The following is a 21843-nucleotide window of genomic DNA, read 5'->3' on the forward strand; positions in this document are numbered from 1 at the left end:
AGTTTCAGAGGGCAAAAGTTTCCTTTTCCACAAGAACAAATCAGAGCAGCATCTTCTCAGCTGTCAGAATCACGTAAAACCGTACAAGACACTAAGTATCCCTTCCACACACCTAAATTGAGATCTTTCTATCATCTGACCTATTTTCTCACATGGTATTCGTTCCTTCTAGAATACAAGATGGCAAAAGGCAGCCTGAGTTCAAGTCTAATCAATTGTCCAGTCACCTACTTTTCAATTGACAAACTGCATCTTTGTATGTACACATTAATACTATCATTGACATGGCACATATCACTGACGTAACAGTTGAGAATCCAGTGTAGAAGAGGAAGGTCCAAGCTAGCCGAAGCGTTTGTCCTTTTCACTTTCTTCTTGTAGGAATAAAGCTTAGATAGAAAGCTGAACATAGCATACTGTGCACAAATTGTGCATTTATGTTCCATGTTTTGTATGACATCTATATATTCTTTTGACTATTTTTTTTCACACACGCTAAACAAAGTGTGAGCAGTGAAATCATGTTAAACTCACCTAATCTGAAATTTGGTTAGATGTAAAAGAGCTGGAAGTCAGCAGAGGTTTTGATATGTACATCATGACAGAAGCTTTCTCTAGTGCCTTGTGAGTTCTGCCAATGTTTTGTGTGGGTACAAATCAGGCAAAAAGTAATAGATACCTGTAAGTAGACACATGATAATTTTCACCTGCAGTCCTCTGTGTAGCTACTGTGACTATTCTCGCAATGTGTAATCTTCATCAGAAAAACTAAAATTCTGCTACAAGTACAGTCCAAAACTTCCTGAAGAACAAACTAAGTATTTTCAAAATCCCTTTGTAAAATCAGCAAGCCAAAAATCTAAGCATACCAGTGGGAATCTGCATGTACATGACTGACTGAGCAATGTGGGGTATTTACAGTATCAGCAATAGTAATTAGCCTTAGCTGAATAAGTGTAAAGAAACACAAACAAATAAATTTTAAATATGTTCTTCTTCCTCTGTAATTTTTTTCTGAATTTCATAGTCTATCCCAATTATATATATACCACATATAACTTGTTTTTATTACCCCTAATAGGAATAGTCATAAAATATTTCGGTATTAAATCATAAAACTTTAGAATAATAATCATAATATACTACTGAAAAATCTGTCTTGTATCACTATTTTATTGATTGTATGACTTACCTCTGATCATTTCACCACTAACTGTATATGCCTTGTGATATTTGCTGTCAGCTCCACTACCCTTCCGTTGGTCTTCATGCTTCCTACAATCCCCTTACCTCCCTTACAAGCCTTTGCTTTATAACACTGAATTCAGAAATCTTGCCTTTAAGCCAGACATTCATTAGCCAAATAATGTCATTTTCTATGTGACTTAGGACACCAGGGTCTTGGCCAATATAATTGCTTAGTAACACCAAGATTGTTTAAGTTACCATAGAAGCTGATTTGAATATCATATTATTATGCATAGGAAAAAGGTAAGGAATTCAGCTGTGAGAAAGTCCCATTAAAATGTTTGCCCCAGAGAAAAAAATGAAGATTAGTACATTTGGCATCAGATACCACTTTTAAGTATTTCCATTTTTCAGAGAGATGAAGCTTTATTCCTAGATTCCCCTGACATTCTTAAAATAAATTACCATATTACAGTGCTTCAAGCATCCAGCACAAAACGGGGGCTGGTGGGGTAGAAAAGAAAGAAAACAACATGAAACAATAAAGGAGGGTATAATGTGAACAATACATAACTCATATTTTCAGGATCACTCAGTTCCACCGAGTCTGACAAAATAATAACGCCGTTTTACCCCAAAATTAATTAATCATTAAGCAATCAGTAAAAACTCTGTGACGTGGGATTATGAAAGGAATAGTTGAACTGGGAGATCGCCATCTAATGTCCTGCTCTGAAAAGAGTCTTCCACATCCATGGTAAAGTGCTTTGACCAGTCAGTTACTGATTAGTCCTTGCATATTTTTACGAGAAGTTCTATCCTGGACTTGGTCAAAGAACAGTCCTTCTGATAGACTTTCCATCAAATTCAATGGAAGTGACTTCTTAATGTTCTGAGGAAGTTAGAATTCGTCAAAAACATTTTAGTGAGTCTTACTGAGAGTGTAAAATATTATTGAAAAAAAGCATGATAGAGATACATGAAATGATCATTTGGAAAATAACTACAGGACATGAAGTGAGCGCTAGAGGATTTTTTTGTTTTCATTTTTAAATAGCACTACATAGGATAGAATATGCTTGAGGTGGTGGTTTCAGACCTGCTTGAAGAGTCTGAGCTTCTGTTCCATGTACAAGATTTGAGAGGTTTACTTTGCCTTTCATTTCCTTCTCTCAGAAAACCAGATGCTATATTTGCAGTTATATAACTCAATTAATTAACACTTAAAGAACACTTTGGCATCCTACATTAAAGAAATTCTCTGTATGAAAATATTTTTAAAAAATCTCAGTCTTGGGATAGAAAAAACAGAATTTACAAACACCTAGTTCCAAAGATATTACCTTTATATGTCAGGTTTGAAACACTGTAGAGACATCATTATAAACACTTTTTAGAAAGTTCAAATATCTCAAATGAGGACCAAAACAAAAACCACAAAAGCACTAGTTCCTCCCCTGAACTTTCATTTAGATTAGGCTGACAATATTTGTCTTGTAAATATTATCTTACCATATTTTTTTTTTTTTTTTTTCCCTGGGGCTGTGCTGAGGCACATGTGGGAATAGCATAGCATGGTGGTACAAAATCTAAATTGGCCTGTGGGCAGTAGAGCAAGTAGGGTACTGTAACACAATTGTATTTTCATTTCCTGTCAATGTTAGCTTTATTTTTGAATTTTGTGTCTGTCTCAGAAAGAAGGTCTTGCATGCAACTAGTTTCTTGTGAGCCATGGTACTAAAATTTTCTAAGATGGAATTTGTAAAGCCTGTTAATAATTCCCTTGAGAAAGAATGAGTGATTCTTGTACACTTACACTGCATGTGCCTGAGTGTGATTGTTGTGAATGTCCTTGACTATTTTTTCTCTTCTATTCTGTGTCAATTTAGGGTAATAACCCCGGCTGTCACCACCAATCTGGATTCATAGATGTGCAATTCCCTAACTCACTCATGTGGATAATGTATTCATCCTATAACGCTGCATTTCAGTTTCAGGACAGTGATGGCTGGAGTGGAATAGTTGCCACAAGTAAAAGTAATGAACCATTTAGCAGTTATACTGCGGTCTGTTGCAAAGTATGTCTTGGTCTCTCTCTCTCTCTCCCTACCCATCTGTAGCAGTAATCGTGTAAGACAGTCTTTGAAATAGTGACACAACTGAGTGTGTCACTCCGCCATTAAAATCTAGTTAAAGTTATTTAATTTCTGACATTTCTGACCATTTCTGACATTGACCCCATTAATACTGCTGTATCACATCTCATTCTTAAAGACAGAGTGCCTTTAGATAGTTATATTTTTTTGGTGAGTATAAAATACAGGAGTGAAGAGAAAATAACCCGTTTTAGTTGTGATGAGGAATACAATAACCCATCACCATAGCAAAGAGAATATTTTATTTGAAAAATACGAATAAAAGATTTTGTCCCTTTTGTTTATTAAAAGAAAATGTAACAATTTCTATCAGTAACACTTGCATAAGGAGGTATGCTTTACATTACTCTTTTGTTAAAAAAAATATATATATTTTTGGAGACTTTGGAAAAATAAGGATGGCCCAATACTTGCAACACGCTCCTAATGTTCCTTAGAATGTACTGTGCCATTTATATGTACTGCAAGTACAAGGTCTTAGCACTTTATAATCCACAAAGTAACCCTAGGCAGCATAATTTCATATTCTCTGCATTTAGAACATTTTCTTTGTTACCCTTTGTGTGAGTCTACGAGTTTGGTTAACTCCAGACTGGTCCAATATTTAGATCTTCTAAAGGATGATTTTATAAAGCCTTAGACACACAGAAATTTTGTAATTCCTTTTAAATACCTTGAGAATATTTTCACATAGACATTTGTTGCAGTATTCACAACTTAAACAACTGCATCAATTAGAATTCAAAACCAAAAACATTTACAATTATTTTGGTTTCCGAAGAAGAATGCAAAAAATAAAGTGCATAACAGAGTGAAATTACTTTCAACATTTACAGTCTTCTATGTGTATGTAATAAATGGTAACACTGATACACAAATTAATTTGTTTTCAATATATGAATCTTAATCTAATGCCAGTTGAATCCAAGCTCTTCCTTGTCTTTAAGGTGCATTAAATTACATTTTTGACTGGTTTTAGGTTGACAATATATTTTTACATTTTAAATTACTCATACAGACCGTTTTCTCAGATGACGTGTCAAGATTACAGCATACTGAGTGCCCTCACCATTACAAGAAAGAGGGTTTCTTTGAAGGAATGCGACAAATTAATTTGGTGTGAATGTACTATTAGTTGAATAGCTGTTGCAGAAATAAAATTGTAAATTGGAATGCCCTTAAGCACCACTTTGTATGTGCCATTTCACTTTACTCAGTATCTTTCAGCTTAAGTAAAACTGGCAGTTTTCAGCGTTTAGTTGTTAAGCAGCAACAGGATTACTATTTAGGCTAACAGGAAAATATTTGAGAACATAAGTACAGAAAAGATCCATGAGAGCTTTAAGCAAAGCCTATACAATCAGACTTAACCATAAACTAGGAAAGAATTTTCCATTATACTTTCACTGAATGTATACTTTGTTTAAATCAGCAATGCCACAAAATGATTATGCCCTCCATGGCATACAGTGTTAATTTTCTTCCAGTTTAATCAAAGTTGACATGGAAATTTTTAAACATAGTTTAAATTTGCTTTCTAGGATGCAAAGAACCAAAGGAAAAATTTGTGAGATCAGGAAAAGAAATCTGTAAACCTGTTCTTTCTGCACCATGAGGCCTTTTTATATGGCCCTGAAGATTTAATATTCCGCTATCAGTCATGCAAACGACACGGCACTGTGATGTGTATTTGAGTAAAAGACAGTAAGCACAGCAAGCATGCACATGTATCATGATAGAAAAGCACATTTGGCGATCACTGTGCATCGGACATACCAAACAGGACACACCGCAGCATCACTGAAGGAGCGGCTCAATAACCCTGCAGTTTTAAAGGGTTCAGAATTCCTGGGGCTGTGGGTACAATGCACGTGCTGTACAGCAGCAGAGAGAGCACCAGGAATGGTGAAAAGGGGATCCTTATTTCTCTGAGATATGACCTCCTTCTCTCATTAACTTAATCAGAACATGAGCATAAGGAGTGATTATTTGCTTATGTCACTGCACTTCTGCCTGAACATTCTATGATGCAAATAAAAAGCAAACAATAGCAGGAACACTCCTTAAAGCACAAAATACAATTGATTTTCCCTGTTTCGGTGTAGGGCCAGAGGGAACGGACATAAAGATAACTAATACCTGGCTCTCAAATATACAACATAACAATGAATGCAGTTTTCATGCAGATGTGGTACAAAGTATTATGGCCCATGATACGACTAATGCTGAAAGATTTTCTTCTTAGCTCTCTACTCATACAACATAAAAATTTAGATGTTGGCATAAAGCAAGTGGAATCTAAATCAAAAGAAAATTTATCCTCAAAATCCTGCACTACTAGTTGTTTCTTTTGGGACAAAACTGAAACATATCCTAACTCTACCCCCAAAAAATGAACACATAAACCGTTCTCAGCTTGAGTATAACTCTTACTGCATTAAAACATCTGTTTAACTTTACAATGAGAACGTCTTCTTAAATGCATTTCTAGAAGATTCTGTATTTAGTAAAAATTAAAAAAAAAATAAAATCCAAACACAGATTATTAAACTACTTTCAGATCATCAGCAGAACATTTTCGGGTTTGGGTTTTTTTCCTCTCTAAATTGCCTTGTGGGTTCAGATGTTGACAGAAAGGGAAACACTACAAATTTCAAGTTGCAAACAAAACTGTATAGTAAAAGCCAATTCTGGAACTACAGTGCAACTAATACTTTTTAGAGTTTGAAAAGTTTCTTACAAAGCTACTTGCTAATTTTTTCAGAAGGCTGTTTAAACAAAAAACAGTAAACAACATCTCAGGAAGGAGTTCATTAAAAAAAAAAAAATATTCTCAAAGTAGGACTGATCAGAAGTTTCAATCATGTCTAGGACTTACCCAACTACACAGTAAAGGGAAGGCTTAATAATCTGGTTCACCTGTGTGGCCCACAGTAGGTCAGCAATAAATACAGGCCCTGCTTCAGGGAGCAAAAGGTACTCCCTTCTGTACTATGCTGAAGGTAAGTGGCACCTAAAATGTACAGGGAGGAATCTAGTGGACTGTACAGATCTGTATCACTCTCCACACCAGCCCAGAGAGTAAAAAAACAGTACACAGCTTCTGCTCTGGACAGTTTCCCTGTCAAATGCATATTGCAAGAAATCCACTTCCCTACTGGAGCTACAATTTTCTTAGAAGCAGAAGACAGTAATAGATGGTGAGCCTTACATGTCATAATCTTCCATGCGGTATTATGAACTCCTATTATATGGTCCTCTCATAGTATTAGCACTAGAAAGACAAACAAAAGGTTAATGTTTCAAACAAAACAAAGGAAAACATAAGAATCTGCTGGATTAGGTGTTAGGCAACCTGCATCGCTAGGCAGAACTGTTAAGCAGTTCTGCAAGGATAGAAAGTTACTTACATAAGAAATCAATTTATTTAATCCATAGGAACCACAATAGCGATACATTTTAATTTTTTCTTTCTCCATTGACTTAAAATGTTCCTATTCCCATGATGCTTGAAATAGGGAGAAAAAAGCTTACTCTGCTTGGATGGAAATTACTCTAAGAGAAATTAAATACCAGTAGATTGAACTAAAAAGAAAAAAGCATCATCATCTTATTCTCTTTGTTTCAATTTTCTCTATTCCAATGTCTTAGCAGCAGCTTTTAGTCACACATGGAAATAGAGAGACATTATGATTAAGAAGATTAAGAACCGTGTTTTAAACTGACTGTTGTAGCTCCTGGACTCAGACTAGCAAAAGACTTAAAAAGCTTCATCTGTTGACATAAGTCAAGCACGGTGAAACAAACAACTGCATAGTTTAATGGTGCTGCCATTGCTGCTTTTATTAGAAGAGCCTATGCCTCACCTGCTTCACTGCTTAAAGAGTACTTTGGACCCATTCCATTTAAATGAATGATGTTCCCATGAAGAGACAAAAAGCAAAAGCACAACATTAGCAACAACAGTTCCTCTAGCACGCAGTAACAGAACGGGGCTGGGGTTATGGGCTAGAGCCATGTTTGGGCTAACACCTAATGATACCCTCCCTCTGTTAGCTGGTTATGGATGACAAGATTATGAAGGACATAATAAATGACACTATCTCAATGCAACCTGCTAATTCAATAAAATTAAATCATCAAAGGACTGTTTATTTAAGATTACAGGTGTGGCTTCTCCCTTCTGTAAAGGAAGCAGACCGTTAGCACTTCTCACACTGATAGTAAACCCCGTTGGCTACCTCACATTGGGATCACAAAGCCTGGAGCGCAGCTAGAAATGCAACGTCACAACCACCTGCAAGAAATTTGCTCCTCTGTTAGCTATCTTCCTAAACAGGCATGACCATAAACTTCCTGTAGCTTGGAGATGTTAAGCATATTGCAATAAAAATTTAATTGCTTGGCTTTACTTTAGGTGTTGTTACAGATACGGTACCACGGACTTTATTGAGCAATTAAAAAATATACACAAGGGACAACAGCTTCTTTTTTCTGTATTTTTCAAAATTTGACTTTCTTCCAATCGGAGAACCCAGTTTCAAATATGAAAAGGGCACTTGTTCTACAGTAACTGCATACAACTTGCTCAGTTCCAAGTACTGCATTCATTTTTTGTTACCATTGCTGTCATTGTATCTCCAGTCGTTCAGGAACTTCTCTGTTCTGGGAATTACAACTAAGTTGTTCTTTCTGATTCTATTTCCCCATAGAGTTCAGCTAGCTTCTTGAACTCCGGTCCCCAGTCTCCAAGGTAATTATAATCCTGGTCAGAATGCGTTGTGGCTGAATCCAGAGAGCTGATAGATCCAGCTTCTGATCTATGACCCTCATAGGCATACGTCTGTAGGGAATCATACGGGGGCACGCTGGGGTCCAGATCAGCCTCTGCCAGTCTTTGCTTAATGAACTCCTGGACATCTATACTGTCAAGACCTGAGGAGGGATGATGCTTGGGCGCAGGCTTCACTTCAGGACGAACATCCCTCCGGTATTTTAGCTCCTCAGCAGCTGATGGATTCCGCAGTGCTGTGATGTCAAATGCTTCTGTGTCTTCTTCTCCACCACCCTCATCATCGTATGTCACAACGTTTTCCCGGACATCTTCTTCTGAAATGATCAAGGGCTCCTTCTTGCTACGTCTTAAGGTGATGAAAAGGACCACAATTGCTAAAGAGAAAACTGCAGATATTAGATTAGGTTTAAAGTTTATATCTGAAGTAAGTAGATATACGCTAAAGAAATAGCAGTTACTAAGTCACGAATACAGAGATGTAATATTTTCAGTCTACTATTGGCTTTCGGGATCGTTATGGCAGGCATGTATCTGTAACAAAGGGTCACCAAACCTGTCCAATCTGGGAAAGAGGGTACTTATATTCCTAAGTTGTCGTGGAGCATGTTACCTGAAGATATATTACTGTATGTCTGGAAAGCACCCAGGAAATCCAGACAGCTGTGTTTTGACATAGCAAGATGCCAAAGTGCAACAAGCTGAGACCACACAATTAAGGTGAAAATTAATAACGCTGTACTGAAACTACAAACTTCCAATACCACCTGGTCTTCCAAAGGATCGGTAAAGAGCACTTTCCTACTGAGTAATTTCTTTCCAGGGATTCCTGGGATTTCTTGAGCCAATAATGAAATCCACTAGTTAGATTATTACGGATCTCATAAAGGACATAAAAGGGGAAAACATTCTTTCAGCTAAATAAGAAATGAGTAGCTAGGACTGACATTTTTCAGAAGCATTGTTTAAGGCTTTCAGTGCTTCATTAAAACCAATATTTAGCATATATATGGAATTAAAATGTAAAAGGTTTATTTTTTCTCTTATGAATATTCAATCTTGAATTATAAAATATAAGATTATAAACTAACTGTATTACTATACATTTAAAAACAGCTTTTTGAAAAGGAAGTTCTGAAGTAAGCTGTGTGTAAAGTAATCTTGAGAAAATGTACAGCCTTTGGAAAGAAATCCTCAAAATCTCCTATGCGGGTCACATTGCAATTTCCGTTATTTCTTGCCCTCTCCATAAGAAAGCAGAAAGACACATGAGTAGTACAGAGTTGTGTACCCAGCAAGTTGTGCCTCTGCCAAAAAAAAAAAAAAAAAAAGAAAAAAGAAGAATATTAACTAATGGGTAGCATTCAAACTGGCCTGGGAAAAAAAAAAAAAAGTCAAGAGAAAATGCACTTGAAAGGGCATTTATCTAATGGAGTCATCTTAGAGTCTCATATGTCCTTTGCCCCTGTGGATTATGTTGTGCATTGCTATCAGCTTATCCCACAAAGGTAATTAAGAAATGGCTTTTGTACAGTGCTAATGGCGCTTCTTACAGTGTAATGCGCTTCAAAAAGCTTTCCTCATCTCTTTTCTATCATTTTTCACACTGTTCTAGACATGGAATTAGAGTCAGTGGCTTTTTGAAATCTTTCCAAATTACAGAAAAAAAATCTTCAGTGCTAATTACTTGATAACCTCTGAAAAATAATTTCTAGTGGATTCCAGATATTCATGAATGTACTTTAAAGGCATTTTTCCCTATTAATTTTAGCTAAACCTTTCCCCCCTAATCACAGCTCTGTGCTTATAATTACTTCCTACTATCAGGCAGCCTCTGGTTCAAAAACATGTCATATTAAAAATTTCTGCCCTGTCACATTCAGAGAGTCATCGGAAGGATAGCATTACTTAATAGTGAAAACGGCTTACCAAGAAGAATGACAACACAGAGTAGGATGGCGATTAAAGCTCCGGTGCTCAAGCCAGCCGAAGAGAGGAAAGCTTCAGCATGGCAAGTCCGCACTCGTCCATCTCTCTCACAGGCACAAACCCTAATTGTGAGAGTACTGCTGCTGCTGAGAGGGGGCACTCCACCATCAGAAATCAGAACTGGGAGGTAATATATATCTTGAGTGGTTCGGCTGTATCTTCGTTGTCTTGTCAAGATACTGGCTGTATTATCTACAATATCCAAAAAAGAATATAATTTTAAGGAAGCAAAAAATTAAAACTGTTATTGGCTGTTTGCTGTTAAGTAGTAGCATTGAGCATCATAAAACTAGACAGTCCTAGTTTGTGAAAATGCACAGTCTAGGATTAAGACTTGGCAGGAAATATTTGTAGCCAACAGAAGAAAAAGAGGAGGCAGGGGAAAGTAATTAGCATTACATATATAAGATTATTTAAGCTCATGTACCTGTCTTAGAGTCCAAATGAACTTTGACAAACATTTTGGGCCCAGTTTGCAAGTGGTTTAATCCCATGTTATGCTGTTGGTAGCATAGGGACACTTGTAAATGTGAATACCTGAAATTCTGAGAATATCTGTTGTGGAAATCAGCCGTAACATAAAATCCTCTTGATTCCCAGAAGAATGTTAAAAGGTCTTTAGTAAAAGTTGAAATAAGACTTTCATGTTTTACTGTTTGTGATAGGTTTTATAGATCAAGTGAGCTTTCAGAGAACATCCAAAAGGACAGTGGCCAAAGACTCAAGCTGTGGAGAGGTCAAGAGGAAGAAGGGAAGGGAAGAAGGATGAAGGAAAGGGCAAGGAAGGGGAAAAGAGCAGATATTACATGTTCTAAACGGGTAAAGGCTAAAGGTAAGTAAGCAAAGGGGAGATAGTGATGTAAGATTTTGTCACCATTATGTAACCTATAGGTCCATCTGGCATATATTACAGTCAATGAGAATACTAATGCTTATTACACACACATTGCAAAAGCACTTATAGGCACTAATTAGGACAGTGAGCTGTCACCCATTTCCCTTTAAAAGAGAGTGCAGGGGAAGAACTGCTACATATAGTTAAATCTTTTTTTCATATGCGTAAAATTTAACTTCAATTTGTTGCCACCACTTTAAAAATAATGGCCCCTGAATAAGAGCACACAGATAAATCAAACAACATTTGAGACAGTGAGAAATCAGAGACATGAGCAGCTGTTGAGAGAGAGAGAGATGAGGGGTGAAAAATGCGAAGAGAGATTGGAAGAGCTCTCCTCTCCTACTGCTTGCCCATGATTAACAGTCACACAGTTCCCAAATTGCAGAGTTGTGGGTTTGGTTTTTTTAAACAAACAACACAGGAGTGATAAGTGCAAAAATACATCTGTTGGGTTTCTCTTCTGATTACAAACAAACCAAAAGATTTCTTCTTTTTCCTTACTGCTGTGGTCACAGCACTGAATGGGTGTATCATAATTATGGAAAAATTAAGTCTTTGGCATTTTGTGGAAATCTAGTGCAACAATACAGCTACTGTGGCATATTTTAGCCTATAGGACCGATCATTTTCTACGTGCATTTTTGAATGGAGGAGTTAAGTACTGAGAAAAATTGATAGTATAATCCCACATCAGCATAATAACATACATAATATATTTGGTAACAGGTTTCACACAAAAAATATACGAGAGGAGGGAAGTGATTCCCTTGCTGCTGAGCCAAGAACTGAGTATCAGGTTCCACTGCATTGAAGTTCATCAGCTTTTCTTCTTCTTCTCTTTTTCTTCTTCATTCAGCTTTTCTTTTTGAGCACATACATTGGTATAATCAGGGGGTAAAATAAGCAGCTGTTTTAGCTTTCTGCTCCATAATTTTGCATAAAAAAACTTTTGCTTGCTTTTTTTAAAAGAAATGTCTTGCCCATTTGCCACTCTCTCCATTTTTTTTTATGCTAGATCATCAGTTTAAACTTCCCTAATACTGCTGGAGGGTACAGACAAAATCTTCAGTGGTTCAATGAATGCACAGAATCTCTAGAACACAGAATGACCATCAGCCGGTCTTCCTGTCAGCTGCCAAAGCAGTGGCAGAATGAGCTCTAGATAAAGCCCAAGAGGAGAAATAAACTCACATATCTGTAATTAGTAGGGAAACCAAATACATATTTTGCATAAAAGAAGTTAATGTTCTCAGTATATAAGAAACTACTGCTTCTGCCTTTCTACACTCAGAAAAAAGCATCATCATTTCCCCCATATATATGAAAAACTCCACTGACTTTCTAGTTGTTCAGAATCCAATGTATAATTGCTTCCCTTACTTGAAATGTGACTTGTTACAGATTGTTAGCAGAGCTCTTCTCTAACAGTTTCTCTTTTTATGTCCTGCAGTTGCAGGTTGTTAAGCAAAACAAAGCTGGGGAGTGAGTATGATCCCTGGACCACCGACTGTTCACACTGCTGAATTTTAGCACTCTCCCTGGTATTTTGTTGGTCTGGGCCAACTAGGACTCTGTCACATAACACCCAACCACAGCTGGAGTTAATAGCATACACCAGGGACCCTTCCCAGTTGGCAGTATGGACAAGAGTGCACCAGGCTTGCCTCCTCCCACTTTACACAGTGCTTCAACATTATTCCAACAGCCTGCGGATCCTTAAGCATCCCCAAACAACCTCACGCTACACACTTTGCAGCACGCAACGTCCTTTTGTGCCATGATAACCCTGCTCTGTTGGGCTGCAATACGACTTTCATGTTATTTCATAAAATCAGAAAAGGAAAAAAAGCCATAATAATGAAATCTGATCTCCATTGGGTACTACACAGGCCAAGTGCTATGTAACGTACACAGCCTGTGTCATTAAGCTTCATTGCAAAAGAGCAGTCACAGTCTTGTTTTGCTCCATGGGTTGTTCTTTTTTTTTTTTTTTCCCTCAGCACCAATACTGCCAAAATAAACTATTGTCTGAGTGGTCACCTAGAAATCCCACTGAAGTCATTGGAGAAGTGCAACACTCCCACATGCACTTTTTATCACACGTACTTATCAAGAGAAAGATGAAGCAATTTTAAAGAAGTGACAGTTCTAAGGAGAATTGTATTTCAAGTTACAACAAATGAGAAGATGACAATCACACAACAAAGTTATCCAGAAAGAATACCTTAAAAAGCTAAGGAAATGTTCAAGGACTTGGCTTGAAATGTAATTCCCTAATGGTAGTGACAATATATCCATGAACTAAGCATTAATATTAACATCTGTCATGTCTCTCATCCCAAAGGAAAAAATCCTCAGATCTTATATTACTAAATCCAAAAGGTGACAGCAAGCGTTATTACCAATAATAAGAACAGTTCCTCATTTCTGCTTAATACTCTATTTTATTTCTGTTACATTGTGTACAAGCCCCAAATATTTCAGGTCAGCTACCTTGTCCATACAAGTAAGAAAATCCTACAAAATTTTGTCCGTGTGAATCTTCCTGGACCTATACCCAAAGAAGGCCCAGTATTCAAATCTGAGCAGGAAAGCATAACCTCCTCCTTCCATCCTCTGGCATAAATCTAAAAAAGAGTGAATGATCTAGTATCACTATACAGCTACAGAAGCAGTGATGAAAATGCAGGCTGAAAAAAAAAAGCATCAGAGACTGAATATAATAAAGAAAAACCTGAGGATTCCTGAGCAGGAATCTAGCTATAATGAAAGGACTTAAGCACAGAAGACTATAGGCGAAGATACAAAGGAAAGAGCATTGAGATATAAGCGTGTATGCTATAAGGATAATTGTGGACAGATGGGGGAAAATTGTGAGGACAATAAATAAAACCTGTAAGGAAAATAAAAAGACAAAAATGACAAAATGGACGAACTCGACAGTTCAAATGCTACAGTGAAAAAAAAATCTGAAAAAAGCTGTAATTAAATCATGCTTCTCTGGAGTGGAAGGTCTTGCCAAAAAAAGCACTGACATTTTCATACCACACACAATAAATACAAATTGACAAAAAAGACATTTTTTCTTGTAATGTTGTATTTGTTCTGTAAACATTAAACTGTTTTTCTTGTATCGTTAATATCATAGAATTAAATATTATCATGAGGCAAAAGAAGGAGCCAGAATCAAATTTTTAATTTCAAAAATTTCCCATGGTGAATTTGTGTTGTTTGTAGTCTCTTGAGTAATAACTAGGTTTCTAGAGAAACAGATGTTACATGACACGTACCCAGGAGATTCTATAACATGCACAACTATAAACATTCTCAAAGAAACAATCTAAAGCTTTTCCTTCAATGTAGTGTCACAATTTTGAACACAAATAAAAAGAATGGTTGCATTTTTTGGGACACAGGCATGGAATTTTTCTGTTTTCAGTATCATCAGAGGTGGTAATACTGACTATTACTCTCACTATTACAGAGTTACAGGTAGTAACTCTTAGTGCATGCCTGCGTGTACATATAAATAAAATACTGGAACATAGCTCTCACGTACTATTCTTTTTCATTAAACCTTTTAGAATATTTTGCAAATGAGATCTCTAACATTTTTACAGAGAAGGAAACTGCATCTAAGAACTGATTTTCTGAAGGTCACTAAGAATGAGGGATAATAGAAAATGACCAAAGCTAATTGCATTGGCATAATACAGAAGTCATGTCTCTCATGTTCTATTCAGAGCTCTGTTCTTCAGCACAGTCGTATGTAAAGGCATGCCAACAAAATGAATAGATAATAAAAGTTTAGCCAAACTGCAGTACCAACTGCATCCTGACAGCTATTCTGATGTTCTAAGTTTCCGTGCTTTAACTGTTTACATTCCTTATTAAAATTTACTGGAGGACCCGTTGAGAGAGGAGCTAGAAAGACAGCAACTTTTAACAGAAGGATCTTAGCATGAAGCAAAAAAAATCCCACAAACTATAAAAGCTACAGGCAGCCAATTATGAAGACAGATGCTAATGACCTAGGAAACTGTTTAGTGAGGGGAAGAAGAATAAAATAAAAAAAAAGTTATATCAACAAAACTAGTTTGAAAGGAAGGAGGGGGGGTCATAGATTGAGAAATTCCTTTGATATCTGAAAACAGATACAGCAGGTAGACAGGGAAGACAAGACTACAGGACAGCAGCAATAGCATTAGGATTATGAGAATCATAGAATCATAGAAAGGTTAGAGTTGGAAGGGACCTTAAAGATCATCGAGTTCCAACCCCCCTGCCATGGGCAGGGACACCTCCCACTAGAGCAGGTTACTCAAAGCCCCATCCAGCCTGGCCTTAAACACTTCCAGGGATGGGGCATCCACAACTTCCCTGGGCAACCTGTTCCAGTGCCTCACCACCCTCATAGTAAACAATTTCCTCCTAACATCTAATCTAAATCTCCCCTCTTCCTATTTAAAACCATTACCCCTTGTCCTGTCACTACATCTCCTGACAAAGAGTGCCTCACCAGCTGTCCTGCAGGCTCCCTTCAGATATTGGAAGGCTGCTATGAGGTCTCCCCGGAGCCTTCTCTTCTCCAGGCTGAACAACCCCAGCTCTCTCAGCCTGTCTTCATAGGGGAGGTGCTCCATCCCTCTGATCATCTTCGTGGCCCTCCGCTGGACCCGTTCCAACAGGTCCATGTCCTTCCTACGTTAAGGACTCCAAAGCTGGACACAGTATTCCAGGTGGGGTCTCACGAGCGCAGAGTAGAGGGGCAGAATCACCTCCTGCGACCTGCTGGCCACACTTCTCTTGATGCAGCCCAGGATGCGGTTGGCTTTCTGGGCTGCCAGTGCACATTGCCGGCTCATGTTGAGCTTCTCATCCACCAACACCCCCAAGCCCTTCTCCTCAGGGCTGCTCTCCAGCCATTCTCTGCCCAACCTGTATTTGTGCCTGGGATTGCCACGTCCCAGGTGCAGGACCTTGCACTTGGCCTGGTTGAACTTCATGCGATTTGCATGAGCCCATCTCTCAAGCCTGTCCAGGTGCCTCTAGATGGCATCCCTTCCCTCTAGTGTGTCGACCGCACCACCGAGCTTGGTGTCGTCAGCAAACTTGCTGAGGGTGCAAGAGAGAACTCCAGATCTGATTCCTATAGACATGGAAGGAAAGACCTTTTTATCCCAATAGATTTAAACTGTGAACTTCACACCTGAGAAATATGATAAGAACCAGGACTTGCTTGAGATGAAAAGGCTGACTGCTAAGGGAAATTAACAACTCCAACATAGGGAAAGAAAGATTTATCTGTACATTGCCCCATTTCACGATCTAAACTTTCTCATATTTGGGCTGTGCTTTATATACATGGTTATAGAACTTCAGATTCATCTCAAGTTGGTTTGAGGTTACACATGGGAAATTCTGCATGGCTCTACCCCAGCAGCTCTTCACACTCTGAAGATGTGGTAGATTATTAAGCCACACTGCACACTGTATCCGAGGCTGTTATCACGTTCCTCTTTCGATCATCTCTGAATATTTACACAGAGCTTCTGAAATAAGAAAAGAAAGGAGGGCACAGGAAAATCAAGGAAACTGAAATACAGTGATAACACGATGGAAGGTGACTAGTGGAGCACTTTGGAGGATACTCATTTATTATTCACAATTTGAGAATTCCTTTGACACATTATGCATTACAGGCAGACACAAGAGGAATGGAAGTAAAAAAATAGAGTAAAAACCTGTTTATAGCTTAAGGCATGGTTTAATTTTCAGCTCTGCTTATATCAGCAGTTCAACTTCTAAAAATTTTCTGAGAAGTCATAACTAATTAAAACCAAAGAAAATATATTGGAATGATTTGCATTTTTCATATTTCTAAAGTTCGAGCAGTTAATTTGTTTATGTGGGATTATATAGATAGGCATTTCTGTTTCATTTCTTCACTGATAACTCTTTTAAATATGTTTTTCTTTTGTGCTTGTTTCAAAGATATTGCCAATGGGCTTCCTTTCTAGTTTAATGGGTAGCAAAAATGAAAAGCAACACAGCAGACTTTTGGGCCCAAAACACAGTTGTTTGTGGGTTGGTTTGTGAAATGCCAACAGGTAGTAGCACTGAAAAGAAATGCATACAGAACCTATACACTATGCACTAACTTAGCTACCTAGTCCTTCTTAGATCCAATTTTTTTCTAATAAAAAAATGATCAAAGAAGTTCACAGGTCTGAGGAAGAAAAATGTCTCTGTGGTAGCTAGTCCTGGTTTTCTTTCCTCTGTACTTGTGGTAGAATTCCTTTTATTACTTTCACATGTTGATTCTGTGATAATTCTGAATGCTCAGGCATTCAACCTGTTTACAGTAACAGCATTCTATGGACTGTACTTGCAGTCAGCATGTATAATGCTAACTTTGCACTTTCTCAGATATTGTTTCTCTGAAGTTACAATTTGTCTTCTTTACAGGATGATATTTCATGGAAGGGCAGTAGTAACTTGTAATACTACATAACCAGAGCAAGCTGCCACTGATGTAAATGAAGGCAGGAACCACGTAGCTGTTTCTCGCTTACATTGGGTTGCAAAGCAGGGGTTTCAACCTGACTTTTTTTAATGCCATTTCAGACACTCTAGAGCTACTAAGACATGGTCTGCTATCTGGCATGCTTATTTGCAACTTTAAAGCTCTAAAGTCAGTACACCTGCCCGCTACAGACATCTTGTGCAATATGGTTGGAGATAAGAATTTTGCACATATCAGGGAAGAGAGATAAACAGAAACTTCTGCAAGGTAAATCACGCTGGGATGGAATGAACTGACTCTCTGGAGGTTGCTCTCTTCCCAAATAACAGCAATGCCAAGAAAAACAGATTTTTTTTTTTCACTCATTTTTGATCTGTGACACGGGAAAAATGTTATTTTGCATCACAGGCATGGGTGAATGAACACATTACAAATTTCATCTTATACAGATGCCATTGAACTCACTGTGCTCCAGATTTTATATAAAATCAGGTCTCTACTTCTGTGCATATTAAAGTACCTTGTGGCATAACATTAAGAAAAAGGAATCTCCAATGGGACAGTATTAGAAAAATGGCCTACCTTTGTTCCAACTCTAGAATATTCTCCATCACTGGCCAATTTTCAAAAGGCCGGATATTTGAGAAAAGTGGGCAGAGGGGGAAAATAAAACTGCAAATTTTTTTTGTGAAATGAAAGCTTTGTCCTGAAGAAATAAAAGGAGAGGAGAAAAAATGCTAAGCGTTCTCTAGGGAGTTGTTCTTTCTTGAAAGTAAGGTAAACTTTGTCTACTCTCAGAAGTTGGCAGTCTCAATTTATTAAAGTAACAGAATGTACAAATCTTATTGGCGGTGTTGGGTGAATGTACACAGTCTCTGCACAAACACTTATCATCCAGGAAATTTACAATACCCATTGGAGCACCCATGGTAGACTGTATATCCTGTGAAAAAAAAAAATACCACTGGCGAAACAATGCTTTACAGTGCATAAAATTCATAAATGTTTTCTTGCACCTAAGTGAACTGTTCTCTGGGTGTTCAATCTTTTGTCAGCTCCCAGAAAAGTGCTGTGTAACTTCTGAAAGAGGTCTCTAATAAGTAGCAAAAAAAAAAGAGGGAATATATTTTTTAGACTCAGAGAGAGAGGGAGAGAGACTATGCAAATATGTGCGTCTATATAGCAACAGTTGGGCATATAACAAGGACATATGCTCACATGCATTTTCCATCAAACTAACAAATTCTGCCAAATATATCAACCATTCTTTAAGCATCTGGAAAAATACTATGATTCTTTCAGGATAAAAGAAGTATAATTTTAAAATCCAGTACTTAGAAACACCTCCAGTGTGAAGAAGTTCTTTCATTTTTCCACTGATTCCCTAACAGAAGGTGGTTTTAGTCGCATATTGCCCTGGCAAGTTTTTGATAGGTAATTCAAAAGCAGATAGTTCTGATTAGGCAAAAAACATAAATTTGAGATATTACACACAAATTAAAAAAAGCATTAAAAAATTATCTATGATAACATCCTAAAAAACAAAGTTAGAAGAACACAGGCAACAATGAACTGGGTTATGTAGCATCTGAACTGCAACATAAAAGCACTTTCAGATTAAAATAGTATTTGGCTGCTCAGGTTTTAATAGAAATTGTAACATTTTTCTGGACAGAATAAATTGTAAACAGCCCTGTTTTTATTAAAAAGCCTTCAAGAGTATAATTCCCAAACAAACAAAAAGGCAACTTCCCCGGGTTTGCTCTCTTAAATTGCAGGAAATGATTACAACTTAATGCGTTTTCTTTGTATAGCAAAGAAATTCTATTGCAGCTCTTGTTCTGTCTTGCTTACACGTGTACAGATAATGCATTATTTTGTTGTCTGTCCTCTTGTTCATACTCTTAGGCCTTTACTCACTGAACAGTACTTTGTCAGTGCTCAGATAGCAGCAAAGAATCTAATGCAGCTTAGGGAAAAAAGGTATCATATTTTGTCTTCCCCATTTTTTACTTTGAAATGAAAATTATAAACACCAAGAGAACCCAGAAGGTTATCCAAGCAACTCTTAGGTTCTGCTGGACTGCATATTTGGTATAGCCCTGGGGCTGTCTCTTGACCTACACTTCCCTAAGGGTTTTAAGCTCTGCATTACACGGGTGCATAGTCAAAGGCTGGAGCTTTAAGATTGTGGATTGTTACTGAGTAAAGGCACAAGTTCAGGCCCAAGAGATAAAAGCTTAACTGTTCATATGATCAATTATCTGGACTGATGCTTTAATATCTATTTTCTCTGCTGAAGCCACAGAATATTATTGAACTGAATCATACATGTGCAGAAAGTGTATATTGCTTCAGTCTATACAGGTAGGTAGGGACAAACTGCGAAATCTTATGCTTGTGCAAGTCCTTTAGATTTCAGTCAAAGTGCACAGATATGAGCATTCATATTTGAAGATCCAATTCACTGCTGTAGGGTCTTTTCATCTTGTAGCTCTACTGATGATAACGGAGTACGCGAACATACATGCAATGGTGTATTTGGGCTCAAAGAGCAGAATTCCGTTGTTCTGGGTTATGAAAACAAGGGAAGAAAATCTCTACTGTGATTTTTGTGAAATGAAACCTTTGTCCTGAAGAAAGAGAAGGAGAGGATGACTGAATACAAAGATGACTGTAAGAGAAACATAGCTTTGCAGTGACGGCTACCATTGACCACCTCTTTCAATGTGACATCGTGATTTTGCTTTTTATCATTCTGCAAAACATTATTGAAAACCCTGAGGCAATTGCTGTAGGTTTGTTTTTTTTTTTTTCTTTAAAAAACATAACATAACAAACAAACAAATAAACCCCTCCTAGAATGCCAGGCTTTACAGAACTATTAAATCTAGAGGTAAAAATAGCAGCTATCTTGTGTTAAGAGCATCCTGGTTCTTTTTAACAGACGATGCTCATAAACATAAATTTTCAAAAGAGCAAACTTGTCACAGACATTAGAAAAGCCTCTTCTGCCCACCATCTCTCAGCTATTTCCTAGAATAGAAAGCAACAGACATCCCATTTTTGAATAGGAATAGATGATAAATATGAAAGTTGTAAATGCTAGATAACTGGATATTGTGAATGCACAGGAAGGGTTTCACTGATATTTTACATATAGATTGTATCTCAAAGAAAAGGTCCCAATAAAGAGTAGTGTTTGAACAGTACAACCAGAGGGTCATGTGCCAAGCAAAATAGTGACAATGCTTTTGTTTTTAAAATAAATGTCTTGTTATGATTTGAGTTACACTGTCATTGTGATAATTTTATTGGCAAATTGGAAACTGCATTTCTGGAGTCTCTGTCCGTGTAGAAGTTTTATGTGAGATGTTACAGAAGTGCATACTTACTTTTTGTATCTCCTTAGGTGAAATAAAAACTTAATACACAATAGGATTTTACCTTAAAGAACAACTTTTCCAGTTCCTTCCCGTACTTCCCCCTACCAAATCCAGCATAGGATAGTTCAAACATTGCCTTCTGCTCATTGCTCATGGGGAAGTAACAAGAAAGCAGCTAATACTTACTGCTGCATACTTAAATCCAAAGCAAGACACTGCCACGTTAGAGATTTATGCAAAAGTCTCACCCTGTTATAAACTCTCTAGGTAAATAACTTATGTTGAGATGCAGTCTTTAAAGCATAACACAGCATTTTCCATTGTAATAAACATGTATAATACAGATCCTAATTAAAATCTGTTCAGAAACATAAAATAACTACTTCCTCATAAACCAAAATTTTAATAGAGTTATTAGAAAGAAATCTTGATGTAAGTATCTTGTACTGCAGTTAACATGGCCATGATCTCCCACATGAGATCACAGTCCAATACTCAGTGAATTTATTTGAATCTTAGACTCAAATAGAAAACCACACAATAGTACACTTCCTGTATTTCTGGATCGATCTTCTGAGTTTTGCTATAATGGTCCATCATGATCTCAGTGGAACTGATATACTAATCTGGGAAAGGGCTGGAATCATCACTTTAGGAATATTTTAATATATGAATTAGTCCTTCAAATATTATTAGTTTTTCAATATTGATATATATTAGATTGATCTTTTTTGGAAGCAGAATATGAGGGCCACGAATATAGTCCGAACAAATGCATGACTTTTTTTTTCTGCTGTAAGTGTAGTTCGACATTGGAACAGATTCTTTAGGAAGATTATGCAGTCTTCTCCCCTGAAAGGTTTTGAAAACAGATAAAAACTATCTGTCTTTACAGTAGTTTAAACATC

The 21843-nt window shown here is 37.2% G+C and overlaps 1 protein-coding gene across 4 annotated transcripts in view; it reads right to left on the reverse strand.

Moving 5' to 3' along the window:
* Positions 1–8022: 8022 nt before the first annotated feature.
* The window catches only part of CDH18 (cadherin 18), a 180713-nt gene continuing 166892 nt past the window's right edge, over positions 8023–21843 (reverse strand). For 2 of the 4 annotated variants that reach the window (XM_074146449.1, XM_074146450.1), the window contains 2 exons: positions 10066–10317; positions 8023–8513 (listed from right to left, as the gene is read on the reverse strand). In XM_074146449.1, coding sequence (XP_074002550.1) covers positions 8023–8513; positions 10066–10317 — 743 coding nt within the window. Of the gene's footprint in view, positions 8526–10065; positions 10318–21843 lie in introns of all 4 variants that reach the window. The other 2 variants (XM_074146448.1, XM_074146447.1) reach the window with 1 other exon arrangement.

This window comes from Numenius arquata, chromosome 4 (genome assembly GCF_964106895.1).
Source record: "Numenius arquata chromosome 4, bNumArq3.hap1.1, whole genome shotgun sequence".
Lineage (NCBI taxonomy): Eukaryota > Metazoa > Chordata > Aves > Charadriiformes > Scolopacidae > Numenius > Numenius arquata.